At 60.4% G+C, this 17,286-nt stretch overlaps 2 protein-coding genes across 8 annotated transcripts; both read right to left on the bottom strand.

Annotated features, from left to right (window-relative positions):
- Nucleotides 1–602: 602 nt before the first annotated feature.
- On the bottom strand, nt 603–8,031 carry ZBTB48 (zinc finger and BTB domain containing 48). 6 transcript variants are annotated; one of them, XM_039253258.1, is made up of 11 exons: nt 7,942–8,031; nt 6,640–7,402; nt 5,919–6,160; nt 3,774–3,885; nt 3,107–3,199; nt 2,632–2,718; nt 2,324–2,478; nt 1,746–1,882; nt 1,510–1,674; nt 1,061–1,149; nt 603–964 (listed from the first exon to the last, which is right to left on the bottom strand). In XM_039253258.1, exons 2-11 carry the CDS (start codon nt 7,327–7,329, stop codon nt 668–670), a joined length of 2,067 nt encoding a protein of 688 aa, XP_039109189.1. In that variant the 5' UTR covers nt 7,330–7,402; nt 7,942–8,031; the 3' UTR covers nt 603–667. The 6 variants fall into 6 exon arrangements, with proteins under 6 accessions (XP_039109189.1, XP_039109188.1, XP_039109187.1 ...); XM_039253257.1 differs by having other exon boundaries at nt 7,875–8,014; XM_039253256.1 differs by having other exon boundaries at nt 6,640–7,336; nt 7,875–8,014.
- Nucleotides 8,032–8,538: 507 nt separating this feature from the next.
- TAS1R1 (taste 1 receptor member 1) lies at nt 8,539–16,907 on the bottom strand. Of its 2 annotated transcripts, none has more exons than XM_039253250.1 (6): nt 16,670–16,907; nt 14,647–14,953; nt 11,541–12,302; nt 10,918–11,130; nt 10,479–10,599; nt 8,539–9,482 (listed from the first exon to the last, which is right to left on the bottom strand). In XM_039253250.1, exons 1-6 carry the CDS (start codon nt 16,858–16,860, stop codon nt 8,551–8,553), a joined length of 2,526 nt encoding a protein of 841 aa, XP_039109181.1. In that variant the 5' UTR covers nt 16,861–16,907; the 3' UTR covers nt 8,539–8,550. The 2 variants fall into 2 exon arrangements, with proteins under 2 accessions (XP_039109181.1, XP_039109182.1); XM_039253251.1 differs by having other exon boundaries at nt 11,916–12,302.
- Nucleotides 16,908–17,286: the final 379 nt, after the last annotated feature.

The following is a 17,286-nucleotide window of genomic DNA, read 5'->3' as shown; positions in this document are numbered from 1 at the left end:
TCGGGTCACAGTGCTGCCAGTGAAGCAGCTGAGGGACGTGGGTGCCGGCACCCACACGCTCTTCCTCCAGCTTACGCACCCAGCCCTGCTGTCCCTGCCGGACCCGGGGACCGGCAAGGCCTCCTATCGTTCTAAACTTGGCCTTGCCAGCACTCCAGGCACCTGCAGCAGCAAAGCAAGTGAGGACCCTCCCAAGGGAGGGGTCCTGTGTGCGGTCACTGCCAGCCGGGATCCAGAGCCTGCTACCCAAGAGCTCGACCCCAGGCTCCACGGCGGGCTCCGCAGCACCCTGGGGGCCGAGTCCCACCCCCGCTCGCTGGCAGCACCACGGCTGTGGCCCAGCAACACGGCTCCCGGGCCTAGAGCCCTGACACGAGGCACAAGAGCACCTAGGCCAGGGCCTGGCCCCGAAGGACGCCGCCCCAGCGTCTGCCGCATGACTCTGCGGTCTCCCAACAGGGCGGGGAAGCGGCTGGCCGAGCGGCAGCCTGAGGCTCAGAGATGGCCGGGCAAGGCACCGTTTCTTCTAGAAGACAGGATGGGAAAGCCGCACATCCTGGACACCAGGTTACTGGGGAATGGACCGCCAGACTGGCCGAAACGACAGAGTCCAAAACCACATAGTTTACTGGGGGCCGGGGCCAAGTGGGTGGTGGTGGCAGGGAGGCTACGTGTCGCAGTCCTCAGGGATGGCTGCCGTGATGATGAGCGAGGGCTCCATGACGCCCGAGCTCACCAAGCTCTCCTCTGCACAGAGTCTCTGTCCGGGCAGCTGGGAGGCCAGGCCGCCCTGCGCCAGGGACGCCACGATGACCTCAGCGGAGCCCACCTCCAGCTCGGCGGGGGGCTGCAGCGCCACCACCACCATCTTCTCATCCTCGATGACCAGGTTCCGGAGCTTGCGCTGCCGCGGGTTATAGTTCTCCACCCGGTCGTGGATCTCCATGTGCCTCCGGAGGTGGGCCTGGGGGGGTGGTGAGGGGACTCAGGGCTGGGCAGGGAGGGGCCCGGGCGGGGGGGGGGAGGGGGGCAGGAGGAGGGACCCCGGCCCCAGGCCTACCTGCCGGGTAAACTTGTAGCCGCACTCAGTGCATTCGAACTTCCTGACGCCTTTGTGCCTTCGGACGTGCACACGCAGTTGCTCCACGGCTGCAGGAGGGAGGGGACCCCGGTGTGAAGGGGATGCAGGAAGTGGGCGCCACGGTGCCAAGATGAGGGAGGTCCGGGGTCTGCGGCTACTCCAAGGGCCCTGCCAGACTCCAGTGCCACCCTGTGGGCGCCACCGCACAAGACGCTCCAGAGGTCCCGCCCCGCCTGGTCACCGCAGCTGCAACCCCGAGTCTTCAAAGCACAGGGAGCAGAAGAGATTCTCTGGCAGGAAGACTGGCACCGAGGAGCGTGGGGCAGCCACCGCCACGCCTGGCCTCTCCCAGCGGACACACCCCGGCACGCTCAGGGGATATGGCTGACCCTCCACCTCACGCAGGGGGCGCCCGCAGGCCCGGGTACCTTTGAAGGTCTTCCCGCAGATCTGGCAGAAGTGGGGCCGGCCCTCCTGGTGGCGGCTGGCTACGTGCCTCAGCAGCGGCCCCTTCTCAGTGAAGCGCTGCTCGCAGAACTCACAGCCGAAGGGCCTCTCGCCGGTGTGGGTGCGGTTGTGCTTGTCCAGGCTGGCTGCGGGGACAAGGCCGGGGCTCAGCCACTGCGCCTCGGCCCGGGACAGGGAGAGGACGGGCCCGCCTCACCTTGGGTGCGGAAGGTCTTGCCGCAGAGGTGGCACTGGAAGGGCTTCTCGCCCGTGTGCGTGCGCAGGTGCATGTTGAGATTAGCCTTCTGCGTAAAGGCGTGGCTGCAGAACTCACACACGTACGGCCTCTCGTTCCTGCCGGGGGGCCGGGGGGAGCGCAGGAGCATCACCCGGGGGAGCAGCCCCCTTCATCCTGCCACAGCTGGGAGCGCGGCTGGCTCCGGAGCCGGGGAAAGAGTCAAGGCCAAAGCCAACCCGCCTGAGCCATGGGACCGGGCCCAGGCTGAGACCCGCCGTGTGGCACAAGAGCTTGGGCAGTGACAGGGGTGCCGGTGCCATCTCAGGAACCACGGAAAACTAAGAACCTGCCCTTCTGTTAACCTGAGATCCTCTCCCTCAGCCTTTCTACCCGACACTTACTCCCCCACCCAGGTGCCCCCACCGGAAGGGCTACGGGCACCGGACTCCGGGTGGAGGGTGCTCTTCCCCACATGAGCACCACTAACCGCTTTCTAGGCCCACTCGCCAGCCCGGAGGCGGCAGCAGACCAGGCCCTGGGGAAGCCCCAACCCGCACCTGTGCTTGGCCTTGATGTGCATCTGGAGGCCGTTTCGGCTTGAGGCCCTATGCCCGCACTCCTCACACACAAACAGCTTCTCCCCTCGGTGCTTGAAGGCCTCGTGCAGCTGCAGTTCCGTTCGGGAGAGGAAGCACTTGGCACAGGTGGGACACTATGGGGCAGAGGGAGCGGGGCCCGGCTGAGGACGGGGAGGGGCTGCCTAGTCCCCCACGGGACAGGAGCCCCGTAGCCTGCCCAGTCCAGACACGGCCGTGGCCACCTCGCTCCGGCCAGCCCCTAGTCCTCAGCACAGCCCGGCACTTACGGCGTGGGGCTTGGGGGCTCCGTGGAGTTTGATCAGGTGGCTTTGCAAGTCCTTCTTCTGCATGAACTGCTGGGAGCAGGATGAGCACTGGAAAACAGGCCCCAGGTCACCTCCGAGGCCGCCTCCACCAATGGGATCCTGGCCCCCCCTAGGCTATCAGGCAGCATCCCAAAGGCAGGGCCCAGCCGGAGATGACCGGAGGCTCCCTGACCTGGTGTGAAGGATGCTCCAGGGAGGACCCCCCCCCGCCCCCGCCATGCCCACAGAGATGCTGAGCCTGCCCTTCATAGAAACAAGGATCCAGAAAGGGCCAGTGGCCCTGCCTGAAGGTAGGGGACGCCGATGGGTCTGGAAGGCTGGGCGTCTTGAGCTAGCAAGAGGGAGGTGCCTAACATCAGCCCACCAACAGGGCTTGGCAGGAGGGATCCTGGAGCGGCCCCTCCACCCACAGCCCCAGGGACAGGCCGAGCCTGACCTTGTAGGGCATCTCCCCCGTGTGGGACACCATGTGCACCCGCAGCTCCATCCTCCGGCGGAAGGTCTCCTGGCACACGGAGCACGTGAAGACCTGGCAACGTGAGGGGCAAGCAGGGCCAGCATCAGCAGGGAGCCTCTGCCTGCGACGGCAGCCTCTGCCCGGGCTTCCACTCGCTGCTGGGAGGAGTCTGCCCGGGGCAGGGTCGGGGAGAGGGACCTGCCTGCCCTGACCCTGACCATCGCTGAGCACTGCAAACCCACCACGCCAGGCCTGGGGCAGGAGCCGGGAGACCTTACCCACAGACCCCACACTGGTGACAGGCCTCTAGGAAGAGAGGGGGCGTTTAGCTGGCCACGTCACGTGGGCCAGCCAGCAGGGTGGGGGCAGCTGCCATCCCACCAAGGCGCATCTTCTCCAGAGTCCAGGGGCCCAGGCAGCCAAGCCAAAAATGCTTTCCAGAGTCCCTCTGGGGCTGGTCCCTTCTGCCCCTGGGACCAGTGTCCCCACCTGTAATGCCAGGGAGTGGACTCGATGGCATCCAAGGATACTCCAGCTCTCTTGAGTTTACAATCCTAAGGCAGTTTCCTGGGGGCCCCTCTCAGATGGCAGGAAGATGAAGGCCAGCGTCCCTCGCCCACCAAGTCCTGGGCCAGCTGGCAAGTACCTGTTCCGAGCGGTTCATGCAGTTCCGGGCTTCGTGCTCCAGGAGGTTCTCCTTCCGAAAGTAGCACTTTCCGCATTTGGGACACTCAAAGGGTTTCTCCCCAGTGTGTTTCCTGCCAGGAAAAGCCACAGCGGGTGTGGGGGACTGAGCAACTGCCCGCCTCTCCCTCACCCAGTGTCCCTCTGGTCCCCCCACCGACAGCGCCGGGCTCCACGGTGGAGCGGAAGAGCGGTCCTGAGGCCGGCCACGGCTCGCCACGTGGCTTGTTCAGACTTGGCCATTGAACCTGCCCGGGTGAGCCCAGAAGCCCTCCTCCTCCAGGGAGCCTGCACGGCTCCCTATGGAAGGGCCGCCCCAGAGCCACCTGGCATCTCTGCAAGGACAGAAACGATCCCTGGGTCCTGACTCCCTGGAGAAACTGCCCGGTCTGTCTGGAAGTTCTGTGGGCTTCACCTTCAAAACCATAGCCAGACTCTGAGCACTTCCCTCGCCTCTGCCGCCACCACCAAGTGCAGCCACGCCGGCCCCTGGGCTCCTGCCTGAGCTTCCGACTGGCATCGTGCTGCATGCCTGCCTCCCAACGGATGTGAACGCCGGCAGCCACAGGCGCCCTCAGTCACACCTCCTTGCCTCTTTGCTCCCAACCCTGCGATGCTGCCCGCTTCACCCTGAGAAAAGGCCGGGGGCCTACGAGGCCTGCCTGTCTGCCCCCTACCACGGGGCCTCGCTCCCCAGGTCTGGTCTCCCCGACGTCACCAACCTGCTGGCTCACCCCAGGCTCTCTGCTCCGGCTCTCCTGGACCCACCACACTCCCCCCGGCCATGCGCTTGGTGCAAGTCCTCACCTCCTTCCGGTCTGCTCAAAACTCTTTCCTTTATAACTGCAAACTCCCCCCCTCCCCCCCGGCCCCGAGGAGGGCTCTCCTCCTCCTTTCTTCCGTGGCGGCGCTTCCCACCTTCCAGCACCCCGTAAAGTCACCATCTGTCAGTTCCAGCTTCACTGCCCTGCTGAGAGGCTCCCCAAGGCCTCTGCTCTGTCGGCTAAGGCACACCAAGCACCCAGAACAGTCTAGCAGAACACCGGAAGAGCTCTTACAACTCCTCAGAGGCCAGACGTTTCTCTCATCCTCTGCCACTCAGTTAACTGTCCTTGTCTCCATCCCAATGACCTCATGAGGGCACCATACCCTCCCAGTTCTCAAGGCCAGTCCAGCGGCCTGCACCTGAGTCTTCCGCCCGGGGGAGGCTCCAGGCTGACGCGGGCCACCCCAGGGTGCCTCCCACATGGCCGTCCCCCGACCCCACTGGCCGCAGCTGCCTCCAAGCAAGGTGGGCAGACAGGCATCACCAGCTCTAACTCCAGGCCGTCACCACTGGCTTCCCAGAGTGCCACCCTGAGAACACGTGTGTGGCCCCACCTGGCCTGGCAAGAAACCAGACTAGTGACGTCTTGGACTATGAAGCGACAGGACTGGAGGGCATGTTACCTAGCTGCCACCCCTGGGGGCCTTGCAGAGACCTGGAGCGGCACTGTCAAGAGAACTCCCTGCGACCACAGAATGTTCTGTCTGTGCTGAGTCAGCGGCTGGGGCCCCTGCGCGACCGCCAAGCACTCCAGGCGTGACTACTACATCCGAGAAACTGACCGCACTTTTACTTGAAGTTAACGTAGCTTCACACGACACCCGGTCACCTTTTTGGACAATGCAGGTACAAACAAGTAGTCCTTTGTGCTCCAAGGACACCCTGGGGCTAACGTTTCCCCCAGAATCACAGGAGGCACCAACCCTAAAGCCTGACACCTTGGCCCTAAGCCCACATTGCTGGGCTTTAGAAATTTCTAGGGTGGGGGCCTCAGCCACAGCACAGAGCCACGGGTTTCTCTCATTTCCTTGGCCAAAGGCAGCTTATGGTCAAGGTCCACAGCGGCTGGAACTTACTGACAAGGAGTCTACAAACCCACTCCAGAAGCTGAGAGTAAGAGAGGAAGAAGGAACACGACTAGGATCTCACTCCCTGATGACAAGAGGAGTGTGAGATGGAGTCCCTGACCCCCACGAGGCCCCCAAGCGGGGAGTGCAGGCCCCCTCCCCCAGCAAAGGAACAGCAGGCAGGAAACGAAAATAGAAAAAACAGAAGGTTTACCTGTTGTGGACTTTTAGATAATATTTGCTGAGGAACTTTTTATGACATGTGGGGCATTCAACCGGCACCGCTGTACCTTTTCTGTTCTCAGCGGGCTCGGCTGCTAGGGGACCTGTGCTCAGGGCTGGCTCAGCAGCACAGGCCTTTCTGATCATGTTTGATTTCCTCCTGGTTGGCAAGGCCTCGGTCTCAGAAACATAATCACCGTCCCCGTCGTCCTCAACTTGAACCACCACTTCCCACTAGAGCAGAAAAGGCAGCAGGAGGCGAGGTCACCAAAATAACCAGCAGGGGTTCCGGGGACAGAACTACACAGGGCAGTCGGCTCATTCCAGTTCCATCCCAAGGTGACTCCCTTTATCAGTGACTCTTCCGGTCAAGGTCCTAGGGCAGGCCTCGCCGGAATCCTGGATTTGGGGGGCACTGACTCTGTGGTGAACTGGAAGACTGGCTGGACTTCGCTGCCCTGGGGAAACACCTGTAACCCTGAAGCCAGGCACCCGACCCCAAGAAGCTGCCAACCCTGGACAGCTGTGACTCACGGGAAGGTTAGCCTGAGGCCGCAGGATGGAGCCGGATTCCTACGTTTGGAGAAAACCTATTCCAGACCCACATAACCAAGATTCTATCTTGGGGTCCAGACTCTCCCAGAAACGTGTCAGTCTCTCCACCACCACCCCCAACTCCCACGTCCCCATTCCCAGCACCCCGGGCACAGTACCTCGTTATTCCCACCCTGCAGCTGGACACCTTCAGCTTCAAAGGGTCTTGGGGGTGCTTTACAATCCTCAGGCTCCTTGTCGTCCGGGGGACAAAGCTTCAGGGTTTGCTTGAGTTTCCCACGGTGGCAGGAGGGGCTCTCACTCTGGGCTGGGAGACCAAGCTGGGGCCTCTCGGGGCTGTGACTGCCACCGATCTCCTGGTCTCCAGGCACCTGACCCAGTGTCTTCGAAACTTCCTCTTCCTCCAAGCCTGCCGGCTCCTTGAGGTGGCTGTTCACACTCTGGGGCGCAGGTTTCCCCAGCCCACTCTGGCCACTGGGTGCCTGCCCCACGGAGGTTTTGGGCTTGAAACTCTGGCAAAGCTCCACAGCCTCTGGCACTCGCAACTCCCTGGCTGCCAAAAGCACTTGGTCCCGGTTTCCAGAGGTGAGAGCGAGGTGACCGGTATAGAAAAAGTCCAACAGGAGACCAAAGATCTCGGCAAAGCCGGCAGGGAGGACAACACTGCCCCCCGAGCCATCCCCATAGAGGCTCTGGAAGAAGTGGCTGCAGCAGGCAAGGACACTCCAGTGGGCCTTGAACACCAGGCCTCCCACGTCCAGGGTGGCATCGCAGTACTGGCCCTTCTCTCGCTGCTTGTTGAGCTCCTGCAGAACCCTCACGCTGTGCTGGATGAAGGAGCCGTCCATGGTCCGTCTGGAGGAGAGGAAGGCAGAAGTGACATCCTGGCAGGCCCAACCCAGGAGTGGCAAGGGGAAGGCCCTGGATCGGGGAGAGCAAAAGGGGAGGTGGACTGTACTCAGTCAACAGTTATCTCAACGAGGGCTTACGTCAACGCTGGAGGCAGTCAGCTGAGACAGGAACGGACTAACCGCCTCCCTGGGAGTGGGGGCCAGGTGAGCGGCCCATACTGGTCAGGCCAGCGGCAGTGTGTGGCGAGGACACAGACGGACTAGGTTGGGGACACTTGGCGGGGGATAGGACGGGGTCGCGAAGAGGTGCGAGTGGAAGGAATCGGTGTGGGCAAAGAGACGGAGAATCACAGCGAACTGATCGGCCTAGCGGAGGGAGAGGACCCGTGGCACCGGGGCTGCGGGACAGGTGAGCAGAGCCCGCGCCGTGCCCACACGTCCGGGACGCCCGGGCGGAAGGCGGCCGCAGTCACACTCCAACTGGCGGCCACGGCGGCCCGCAGCCCTTCCGTCCCACACCCTACTGCCCCCGAACTCCTCACCCTGGCCTGTCCTCCCTGCGACGGGCCCACAGACCCCTGACCTCGTCGCTTCCACAGTCCCACTGACCAACTCGCAGGGCCCTAAGTCCCCAGCCGACCGTACGAAACCGCCGCCGCCGCCGCCGCCGCTGCCGCCGCCGCCGGACGTGACGTCAGGGAGCGCCGGACGGGGTGGGAAACGAGGAGGTTCAGGGCTTCTAGCTCCGCCCCTGGGGGGGCGGGACCGGGCAGAAAACAGCCAATGGTATGAGGAGAGGGGCTTGGGCCTGAGAGCTCCGCCTGGGCTGACGTCCCGAGTTGCTTAGCAACGCCAAGCTGCGCGCTGGGGGCTGGGGCGGAGTCGCAGGTTCCGGCTGCGGTTGGGCCGCGCGGCGCACGCAGTTGAGGAGGCAGCGCCCCACCCTCGCTTCAGACAGCTAGAGCAGCCAGGACGCACGTTTCACCGCTTTATTGGCAGCCCGGAGCCTGGACTGGACTCCCGGGAGCGAACACTACCCGAGTCCAAAGGCCTCCCAGACGACGCAGGGCCCGCGCGCCTGCCTCGCTCGACCTTCGACCCTCAGGGCGGGGAGGCGTCGGGTCCGCCGCCCCTACCCCACCTTCTACCCCCTCACCCCCCACCCTCCCACCTCCGCACCTCCCCCACCTCCCCGCTAGGCCCTGCCCGCCCCAGTGGTCAAGTGGAGCCGTAGCGGCTCGTGTACTCCTGGATGGAGGCCTGGAAGTGCTCTGTGCTGTTGAGATCTGGGCGACACAGGATCACGTAGCACTTGGGGAGGAAATAACCGCTGAAGCCGCCACTCAGGCTGCTCAGCGCCGCCAGCACGTGGACCGCGGGCAGGTACTTGCCCTGGTAGACGCTGGCGGTGGTGAAGAAGGCAATCCAGGACACGAAGTTGAGGAGCAGACTGAAAGTGACACATTTGGCCTCGTTGTAGTTCTCTGGCAGGTCCTTGCCCAGGTAGCTGCAGGCAAAGGCGCTGACGGACAGGAGGCCGTTGTAGGCGAAAGCCACCATGAAGCCCGGGGAGTTGGCCTCCGTGCAGTCAAGCACCACCAGCTGAGGGAAGCGCTGGTACTCCCTGGTGGGCAGCGGGGTCCACACCGCCAGCCAAGTTAGACAGATGAGCAGCTGGGCCGTTGAACTGATCACCACAAATAGGCCAGGACCGTGGTTTTGGACCCAGGCATGGTAGAAGGTGGGTACCTTGGCAGAGAACTTGAAGATGAAGACCAGTTGGAAGGAGCGGATGGTCAGGCAGGACAGGAAGACGGCAAAACCGAGGGCAAAGAGGCCTTGGCGCAACAAGCATGTTGGCAGCGTGGGCTCCCCAAAAAAGCCGTAGAGCCCACAGCTAGCCACTGCCAGGGAGCCCAGCATGAAGAAGCACAATCGGCCCCCAGCGGACCTCACCACAGGGGTGTCCAAGTGCCAGGCAAACAGGCCAGTAGTCCCACTCACCAGCAGCAGCAGCAACGTGTTAGCTGCCAGCAGCCCCCAAGAGACGGGCTCATGCCAAGTCAAAAACACCACGGTGCGTGGGAAGCAGGTTTCGCTTCCCACAGGTGCCCACTCTTCCTTCCCACAAGGCTGGCATCTGTGGAGGGCTGGAAGGAAAGGTGGAGGGGGCTCCTGAGAGCTAGGTGAGCAGAGCAGGAATGAGGAAGGGAGGCCATGTAGGCCTGCAAGGTGCCGGGAGGGCTACACCACAGGAGCTGTGCTCTACCGGGCACAGTGAGATGGAGGTGCCCCTGAGCGGGGCCCCCGAGGCCAAGTGTTTCCTCAAGATGCCTGGGTTAATTACAGATTCTGGAGACCCTTGGATGGGTTCTGTCTGGCTTATGATCCCAGAAGGGGCTTGCAAACCAAGAGGTCTCTAGAGAGGGCCTTACTCTCGTAGCTCTGCCCACATGCCAGGGAGGCTATGATCCAATAGGAGCAGCCAGCCCCAAAGGAAGGGCATCTTTATCTCCCCAGCGCTTCCATTAACCAAATGCACCTATCTGTGCTGCCGTTCTGTGGTTTCTCTGACTCTCAGAGAACAGAAGAGATTCATTCTCATGCCCACAGAGATAGTAAAAGGAAAGAATGTAGCTCTCAGAGTCCAGCTCTGGGCTGAGCCCTTAGCTACCCCGATTTGCTCTCTGATCTTGACCTTGCATCACCGGGTAGAGTATACTGTGTTTCTCATCTGCAGATACAATAGTATCTGCATCAAGGTCAAGCTGTTCAAGGTTCTAGCTGTCTTTGGCAGGGGCAGCAGGAGGGACTTCACACAGATGGCATGGGAGGGGACAAGGGAACATAGCTACATCTGCTCGCATAAATAGGTTGAATTTAGGATAAAATTGCATCTGCAGGAATTGCTTTGGGAGCCCCCTAGTAAAAGACACAGTAGGGCTAAGGATTGATTTCAACTGCTTGTTTCTTTCTGCTTCATCAGAATTCAGTCTGGTGGCCAATATTTGACCACCTGTTCCTAAACTGGCAACAGAGGGAGCGAGGCTCTGGTTCTGCACATGCGTGGCCCAAGGGAGATGCCCTCCCCTGCCGTACAGACCCTGGGAGTGCCCCGTCATTCTCCCACGCATCTGGACACTCACCACTCTTGTTGAGGAAGGTCCCGGCATCACAGGGCACACACTCAAAGCAACAGTGGTAGAAACCCACAACCACGCGCTGGTGCCCTTCAAGACAGTCGCTGGAGCACACAGACGTAGGCACCTGCAAGAAGCCACAGGTGTTCTGTAGCCACATGGAGTGGCCCACATCAAGGGCTCCTCACACGGGGAGCGGGAAACAATCTCCAAGTGTCTGCCTTCACAGCTCGCTCCCAGGGCAGAGCCCCTGGTTATGTAAAGGAGCGGCAGCCGGCCATCTGCACGCTGCCAGTAGGGCTTCCCTGGCAGGGCTGGGTAGAGCCACGTTGGCCTGGGACCTGGGACTGGCCCCCCCTGCTCCGTGTGAGCTGTGTCAACACTGTCCTCAGGCTCCAGGCTGCCCATGAGGCAGTTACTTGGTGAGTGACCATGCCTCCGTTACCTGGTTGTCCTTCCCATGCCACCGGATTTTGGTTTCATTTATGTCCAGCTGAACTGGAGGCCACGTGGAGGAGCCGATGACCCTGGAGGTCCAATTGGGACCGCTCCAGTCCCAGGCAATTATGTCGTAGCCGCTGAGAGGGTCCCCGTTGTCGTGAAACATCACAGTGTCCTCGTGTAGGAGGAAATTGACCTTGCGGATCTGCTCCAGAAGCTGAAATACACGGGGATCGTGGAGCTGCCACAGATGACGCAGGCCGCGGCTCCTCAGCTCGCCCAGACCTGGAAGGCTCAGGAAGCAAGTGCTTCTGTTTGGGTGGTTTCAGTCTGTCTGGAAATTCAAAGCCCCCTCCCTTCCAAGGGAGCCCCCTCAACCCTCCCAACCAGCCTCCTGAGTGAGGGGAAGCTTCTAAAATGGATCCCTTTCCAGAGATTTTTCGTCCTGGATCCTGAAGCATGGTGGTGGGAGGGGCCAAGGTCAGAGAAGTGAAGCCTAAGAGAAGCAATTAGCCTTCAGGTGGGCGGCCTTTGTCCCCCACCCCCAGCACTTAGTTGTCCAGCGAGGGATCACTTTGCCTCAGGAAAGCACCCTGTTACAGGGTGCTGGGGGCTGGGCTCCCTTACCTGCCAGGGGTAGACTCGGCCCCTGGCACAGACTCCAGAGGCACAGCCCAGGAGCTGGTGGAGGCCATGGGCCACTGCGTAGACAGCCCGGTAGGCATTGTAGGCAGAGCTCATGGAGAACGCTCCGAGCTTGGGCATCTGCTCTGCCGTGAAAGCCCGACACTTTCTACACAGCTGGTTGCTGCTGCACCAGAAGCTCCTGGAACAAGGCCTGGGGGCCCCCTTATCTGCCTGGACATAGGCCTCTTCAAACTCCTCCAGGCCAGGGACCAGCCTCTGCTGGATGGCCACACCCAGCACCGTGCCGATGCCCTGGATGCCAGGCACTTTGCTGATGTGACTGGAGATGGCCCAGTCTTCCGAGGCGATCCACACCTTGGCAGTCAGGTTGGCCAGCACCACGGACTCAAAGAACACCCTGGCCAGCTTCCTGTTGGAGAAAACGACTACAACAGTGGTCCTCGCTCGGGCCAGGTGCCGCATCATGCTCTGCATCCTCCGGTCGCCCGGCCGGGCGGAGAAGGGTATGATGTCCTTGAAGGCAACGCAGATGCCCTGCTGGGTGGCCTGCTCCTCCAGCGCCTGCACCCCCAGCTGCCCGTAGTCACCGTCGCTGCCCACCACCGAGATCCAGATCCACCCGAACCTCTGCAGCAGCAGCACCATGGTCTCCACCTGGTACTTGTCATTGGGGATGGTGCGCAGAAACGAGGGGTAATGCCGCTTCATTCCGAGCGTCATGCTGCTGGCCTCGTAGCTGATCTGCAGGGGTTCAGTTCAGCAAATTCAGTGGCTTCAGCCTCAACTCAGGGCCTCCCAAGTGCTGGCCCCGTGTTGGGTGTGGGTACCCAGGGAGGAGGGAGACACGGCCCCAACCCTGACTCTCAAGGAGGGCCCTGGTAGACTCAGAGGCCAACAAGTCACATCGAAAGGAGAGGCGGAAACCCAGGGGGAGATTTCTGGGAGAGGAAGGGGAAGAGAACAAAAGCCACACACCGCGAGCGAACTGACCCAGGAGGTCGGAGGCCGGAAGAAGGAGCACAGAAGTGGGCAAATCTGGTCAGGGCAGGAGGCCTTCATTCTCGCGCTAAGATAGCTAAGATACTTGGTCTTTATCCGTAAGCCATGGGGAGCCCCTAAATGTTCAGGCAGAAAAGTGATCTGTCCAGAAACTTGTGTTTCAGGGGTGGCTCTCTGATTTCAGTGAAGAATGTGTTAGAAAAGGCTCAAGACCAGAGTCAGGAAGAACTCCCTAGGAGACTGATGGAATCATCTAGAAGAGACAGCTTGGTGGCCTGAGTTAGAGCTGTGGCAGCGGTGATGGAGAAGATGGATGAGCTGTATAGGGAGGTAAGTTCAGCTGGGGGGGGGGGGCACTGGATCCATGAAGTGGAGACCCCCGATGAGCTCAGTGCTTGGAACTCAGGATAGAAGCTAGGAATGGGCAATTGACAATTGAGTCCTGAAGCCCACAGCCTGTGGAGAGATTCTGAACGAATTGCCCCAAGATCTGCCACTTTGGCCTGTGGGTTAATTTCCAGTTTAAAATAATTAAGGCACAAAAGACCCAGGGTGACACTCTGACCTTTCCCCTAACTGTCTAGAAGAATTTCGATAGCTGAGCTGCTCCAGGTTCAGGTTAGGTGTGGTAAGCACGGGAAGGACCTAGCAAAGGCTGATTTGTTACAATTCCTCTCTAGGTCTCATTGTTTCTGGGTGGCCCAGCAAACATCTGTTTAATACAGATGTTTTCTGCTCTCCCTTCTCCTGTGAACAGTCTTCCTTTCCTTTGAAGTCCCAGACCCGTACCCACTTTCTCCGTAGTTCAGGAATAGCATATGAGCCTCATTTTGCCTGACTGTCTTTGACCCTCTCATGTTTACGTAGATTCCCTAAACATATGTAATTTTGACTTTCTCCTCTTAAATCTGTGCCACGTCAACTTAGGCTTTAGACCAGCCAGGAGAATCTTGAAGAGTAGGAGAAATTTTTTACTCCCAGCACCCGCCTGGGAAAGGGAGCGTCCTGCGCTCAGGGAATCACCCACCTTTTCAAAAGAGGCGGGGAGGAGATTCTCCAAAGGAGACTGAGAAGGAGGAGGAGGAAGAGGTGCCACAAGTGAGGGGGAGGGGGCAGGTCATAAATGCTGCGGAAAGAGTGTCCCGGAAGGATGTCAAAAATGTCAAAAAAGTCGGCATGTCAGGCAAAGAAGAGCTGAAAAGCATTTGCTGGATTCGGGGATCTAGAAAGCCCTCCAGATCACGAGAGCAGGACCGGTGCGGCAGCAGCTGGCAGAGGGGCTTGAGAAGCAAGTGGCGAGAGGGACAAGCAAACAAGAATAGGGAGCTCTGTGCACAAGTGTCCACGGCGCAAGGGCAGAGGGAGGGCAGTGCTAAGAGCAGAGGGGCCGGGAAGACGGAGAGCGGTGAGGCTGGCCGAGGAGGAAGCCTGGGAGGGGCCGACAAGCAGCGGAGAGGGTGGGGCCCAGGGGGACAGCATTTTTTTTTTTTTTTTATTTCTAGGAGAGAGAGAGAGAGAGAGAGAGAGACAGCGTGAGCAGGGGAGGGTCAGAGAGAGAGGGAGCTACAGTCTCTGAAATAGGCTCCAGGCTCTGAGCTGGCGGTCAGCACAGAGCCCGCCGCGGGGCTCGAACCCACGAACCGCGAGATCATGACCTAAGCGAAAGCCGGACACTTAACCGACTAAGCCACCCAGGCACCCCCAGAGGGACAGCATTCTGGGGGGGGGGGCACAGCTCTGAGCCTGAGCTGGGTGGGAGGGAAGGAAACAGGAGGGAGGAAGGCAGGGAGAAGCGGAGAGGTGTGTGAGGTGGGAAAGGGTGTTCCATTCTTCCCAGAGGAGACGGAATGGAGGGGAGAGAGCAAAGGGCGGCAGTTTCAAAGGAGGTGGGTTTTCTCAGGAGCACTGAGGCCGGGAGGTCTGGGTGTAGCAGCTGAGGAGGAAGGGACGCTGGGGCGGGGCCCCCTGCAATGTGACTAATGAGCAGCAACCACCCAGGAGACCCACGCGGCCAGACTGGCCTCGGGGCACGGAGGCTGGACTTGCCAGCAGGGGAGAGGGACAGGCCGCCAGGGCCCCAGCTTACCAGGGGCACCAGGAAGGGGCTGAGCAGGGCCGCAGTGGTGGCCGCGTGGTTGGTGGTGTCGGGCCCAATGACAGCCAGGGCCGCAGGCGAATAGTGGGAAGGGTCTGCTTGGATCTCTACGTGACGTGTCCCCAGCAGGGAGAGCACGTTTAGGGTGGCGTACACGTTGGCAGACTCCGAGCACACATCGTACAGCTCGTATCCCAGGGTGACGTTAGGCAGCAGAGCCGTGGAGTTGTTGATCTCCTCAACGCCAAACCGCATGGCCTGGAAGAGGTGGTAGCCATGACCGTTGAAGCTGTTGGGCCTGTAGAGAAAGCCACGCGGAGAGCTAAGAAGGGCAAGGCCTTGCCAGGACCCTCTTTGGGACGGGGCGAGGGGGGAGGTGTAGAAAGGAAACTCTGAGGTCATCTGTCCAGTCCCCCGGACAACCAGGACCTCGGTGTGGGCCCTGTACGTACACTCAGTTGTGTTAACAGGCCTTTGGAGGGAAGGACAGCTTGGAGAAGCCACCACGCCTCCCTGGATAAGCACATTAGCACTAAAAGCAGATGAAGTCCTGTAGCCGAGAAATCTGCTGTAATTGTCAGTGTTTTGCAGAGAGACAGAACCAGTTAGATGGATCTAGACAAGAGAGAAGTTTATTTGAAGGAACTGGTTCACATGACTGTGGGGCTGGCAAGTTGACGTTTGCAGGGCAGGCCAGAAATGCCCTCAGTGGTTGATGTCGCAGTCTTGAGTTCAAAGGCAGAATTTCTTCCTTTCCGGCGGGGGGGGGGGGGGGGGGGAGTAAACCTCAATCTTTTCTCTTAAGGTCTTCAACTGATTAGATGAGGCCCACCCAGACAATGGAAAGCAATCTGCTTTACTCACCCTATTGGCTAAATGTTAACCTTCGCAGCAACGTCTAGACTGGCGTTTGGCCAAACAACTGGGCACCATTCCCTCACCCGGCTGACGCATAAAATTAACCACACATTGTTTCACTAGTACCTCTCATCAGGACACTTAGGAATGCGGTGAGGGCCTGTGTTCCTCAGTGCCTCTCGGGAACTTCTGGCTGGATCCCAGCAGGGACGTGGTTCAGCTCTGCTTGAAGAACGTGCTAGCACATTTCAGTTTCTAGCCTTGCTGCTTGTTAGCAGGGTCTTCTGTCATTTCTGTCACTTCATGAGTCCCTCAGGGGGTGCTCAGTGCCTCCCACTGTGGGCATCCATGTGTCTCCTCTTCCCCAAGTCTCCTCTACCTGGACTCCTATCAGTAGCTCATTGGGCCAGTCCTCATGTGCCAGACTTTCCAGCACCTTCTTCCTCAAAACCTGGCTGTTTGCCTTGGCCTTCCGGGCCTGTGGTCCCGCTCAGGAACTGGGCAAGGCGAAGTCACAGGTGCAAACCGGGTGGTGGCCGCTGCCCCTTCCTCTGGATTGTTCTGGGCTCTGTTCTCGCTCTGGCACCTGGGCTTCACCTGGCTCAGAAAGGAAGCCCAGGCGTTTTGAGGGGCAGAGGCGACTGTCAGATGCGCCTCATATGTAAGACATCCTGCTACTGAGCCCCGATGCATCCTCGAGCCCCCCAAGTCTGTGACTTGCACGGACGGCAAACAACTATCTTCTTTTACGAGGGAAACGTGTTTTTCTCTACCGAGACTGTCGACTTCACGAAGGCAAGGCTCCATCTCCGGTATCCTTGCTAAGCTCCCAGAGCACCCGCTGCTCGCGCCTTCCCTCTCCTCCTGGAAACCACACTTGCCACGGGGACACACAGGAGTTTGAACCTGGAGGGGAGCGGGGAGGACACGAAAGCAGGGAAAAGCCTAACTGCCTACTTCCATCACAAAGGCCGGAAATGACCAGAATGGGATTACCATAGAAAGCACTGGAACAGCCGGGACAAAATCTTGTATTATAAAGCGGAGCCCGGGCAGGAGTACCCGGGAAGGTCGTGCCAGGGCTTGAAGGTGGGGAATGTAGGATGGGGAGGGATGGGAGGTGGCCAGAGGAGGACAGAGGACCCCCCCCACTCACCTGTCACAGAGGGTCACCGTGGGCTGGCGCCTCACCCCCGAACAGTCAGAGTGCAGAGGGAACAGACCTGCAAGTAGGTAATCCCCAGGGAGGCTGAAGTCGGCGGACGTCTCCGTGTTGTGGCAGCTGAGAGCCCAGCAGCAGGAGAGGGAGAGCTGCAGGCTGACCAGGTGAGCCGCCAGGAGTGACATGCTGGCCAGTCAGTCCTGTGCCTGGCAGGGCCATCCGCCACCCTCTGACCTGCTCGGCCGTTTAAATAGAATAGACCGCAGCCGCCCAGATGCTTCCCAACTTCACGCCTGTGCCAGGGGTGGGGCTGGAACCCAGTTGTGGGAACCTGGCTGTTTGCCTTGGCCTTCGGGGCCTGTGGTCCCGGCTCAGGAACTGGGCAGGGCGAAGGCACAGGTGCACACCAGGTGGCGGCCGCTGCCCCTTCCTCTGGATGGTTCTGGGCTCTGTTCTCGCTCTGGCGCCTGCGGCTTCACCTGGCTCAGTAAGGAAGCCCAGGCGTTTTGAGGGGCAGGGGGGGTCATTGGAAGGCAAGGACACAGCTTCTCTGGGGGACAGAATGTGGACAGAGCTGTGGCTTTTAGAACCTTTTACCTGGGCCTCAGTTT

The sequence above is a fragment of the Hyaena hyaena genome, unplaced genomic scaffold (assembly GCF_003009895.1).
Source record: "Hyaena hyaena isolate Hyena2069 unplaced genomic scaffold, ASM300989v1 scaffold_443, whole genome shotgun sequence".
In the NCBI taxonomy this organism is placed as follows: Eukaryota; Metazoa; Chordata; class Mammalia; order Carnivora; family Hyaenidae; genus Hyaena; species Hyaena hyaena.
This window is presented reverse-complemented; position numbering and strand designations above follow the sequence as displayed.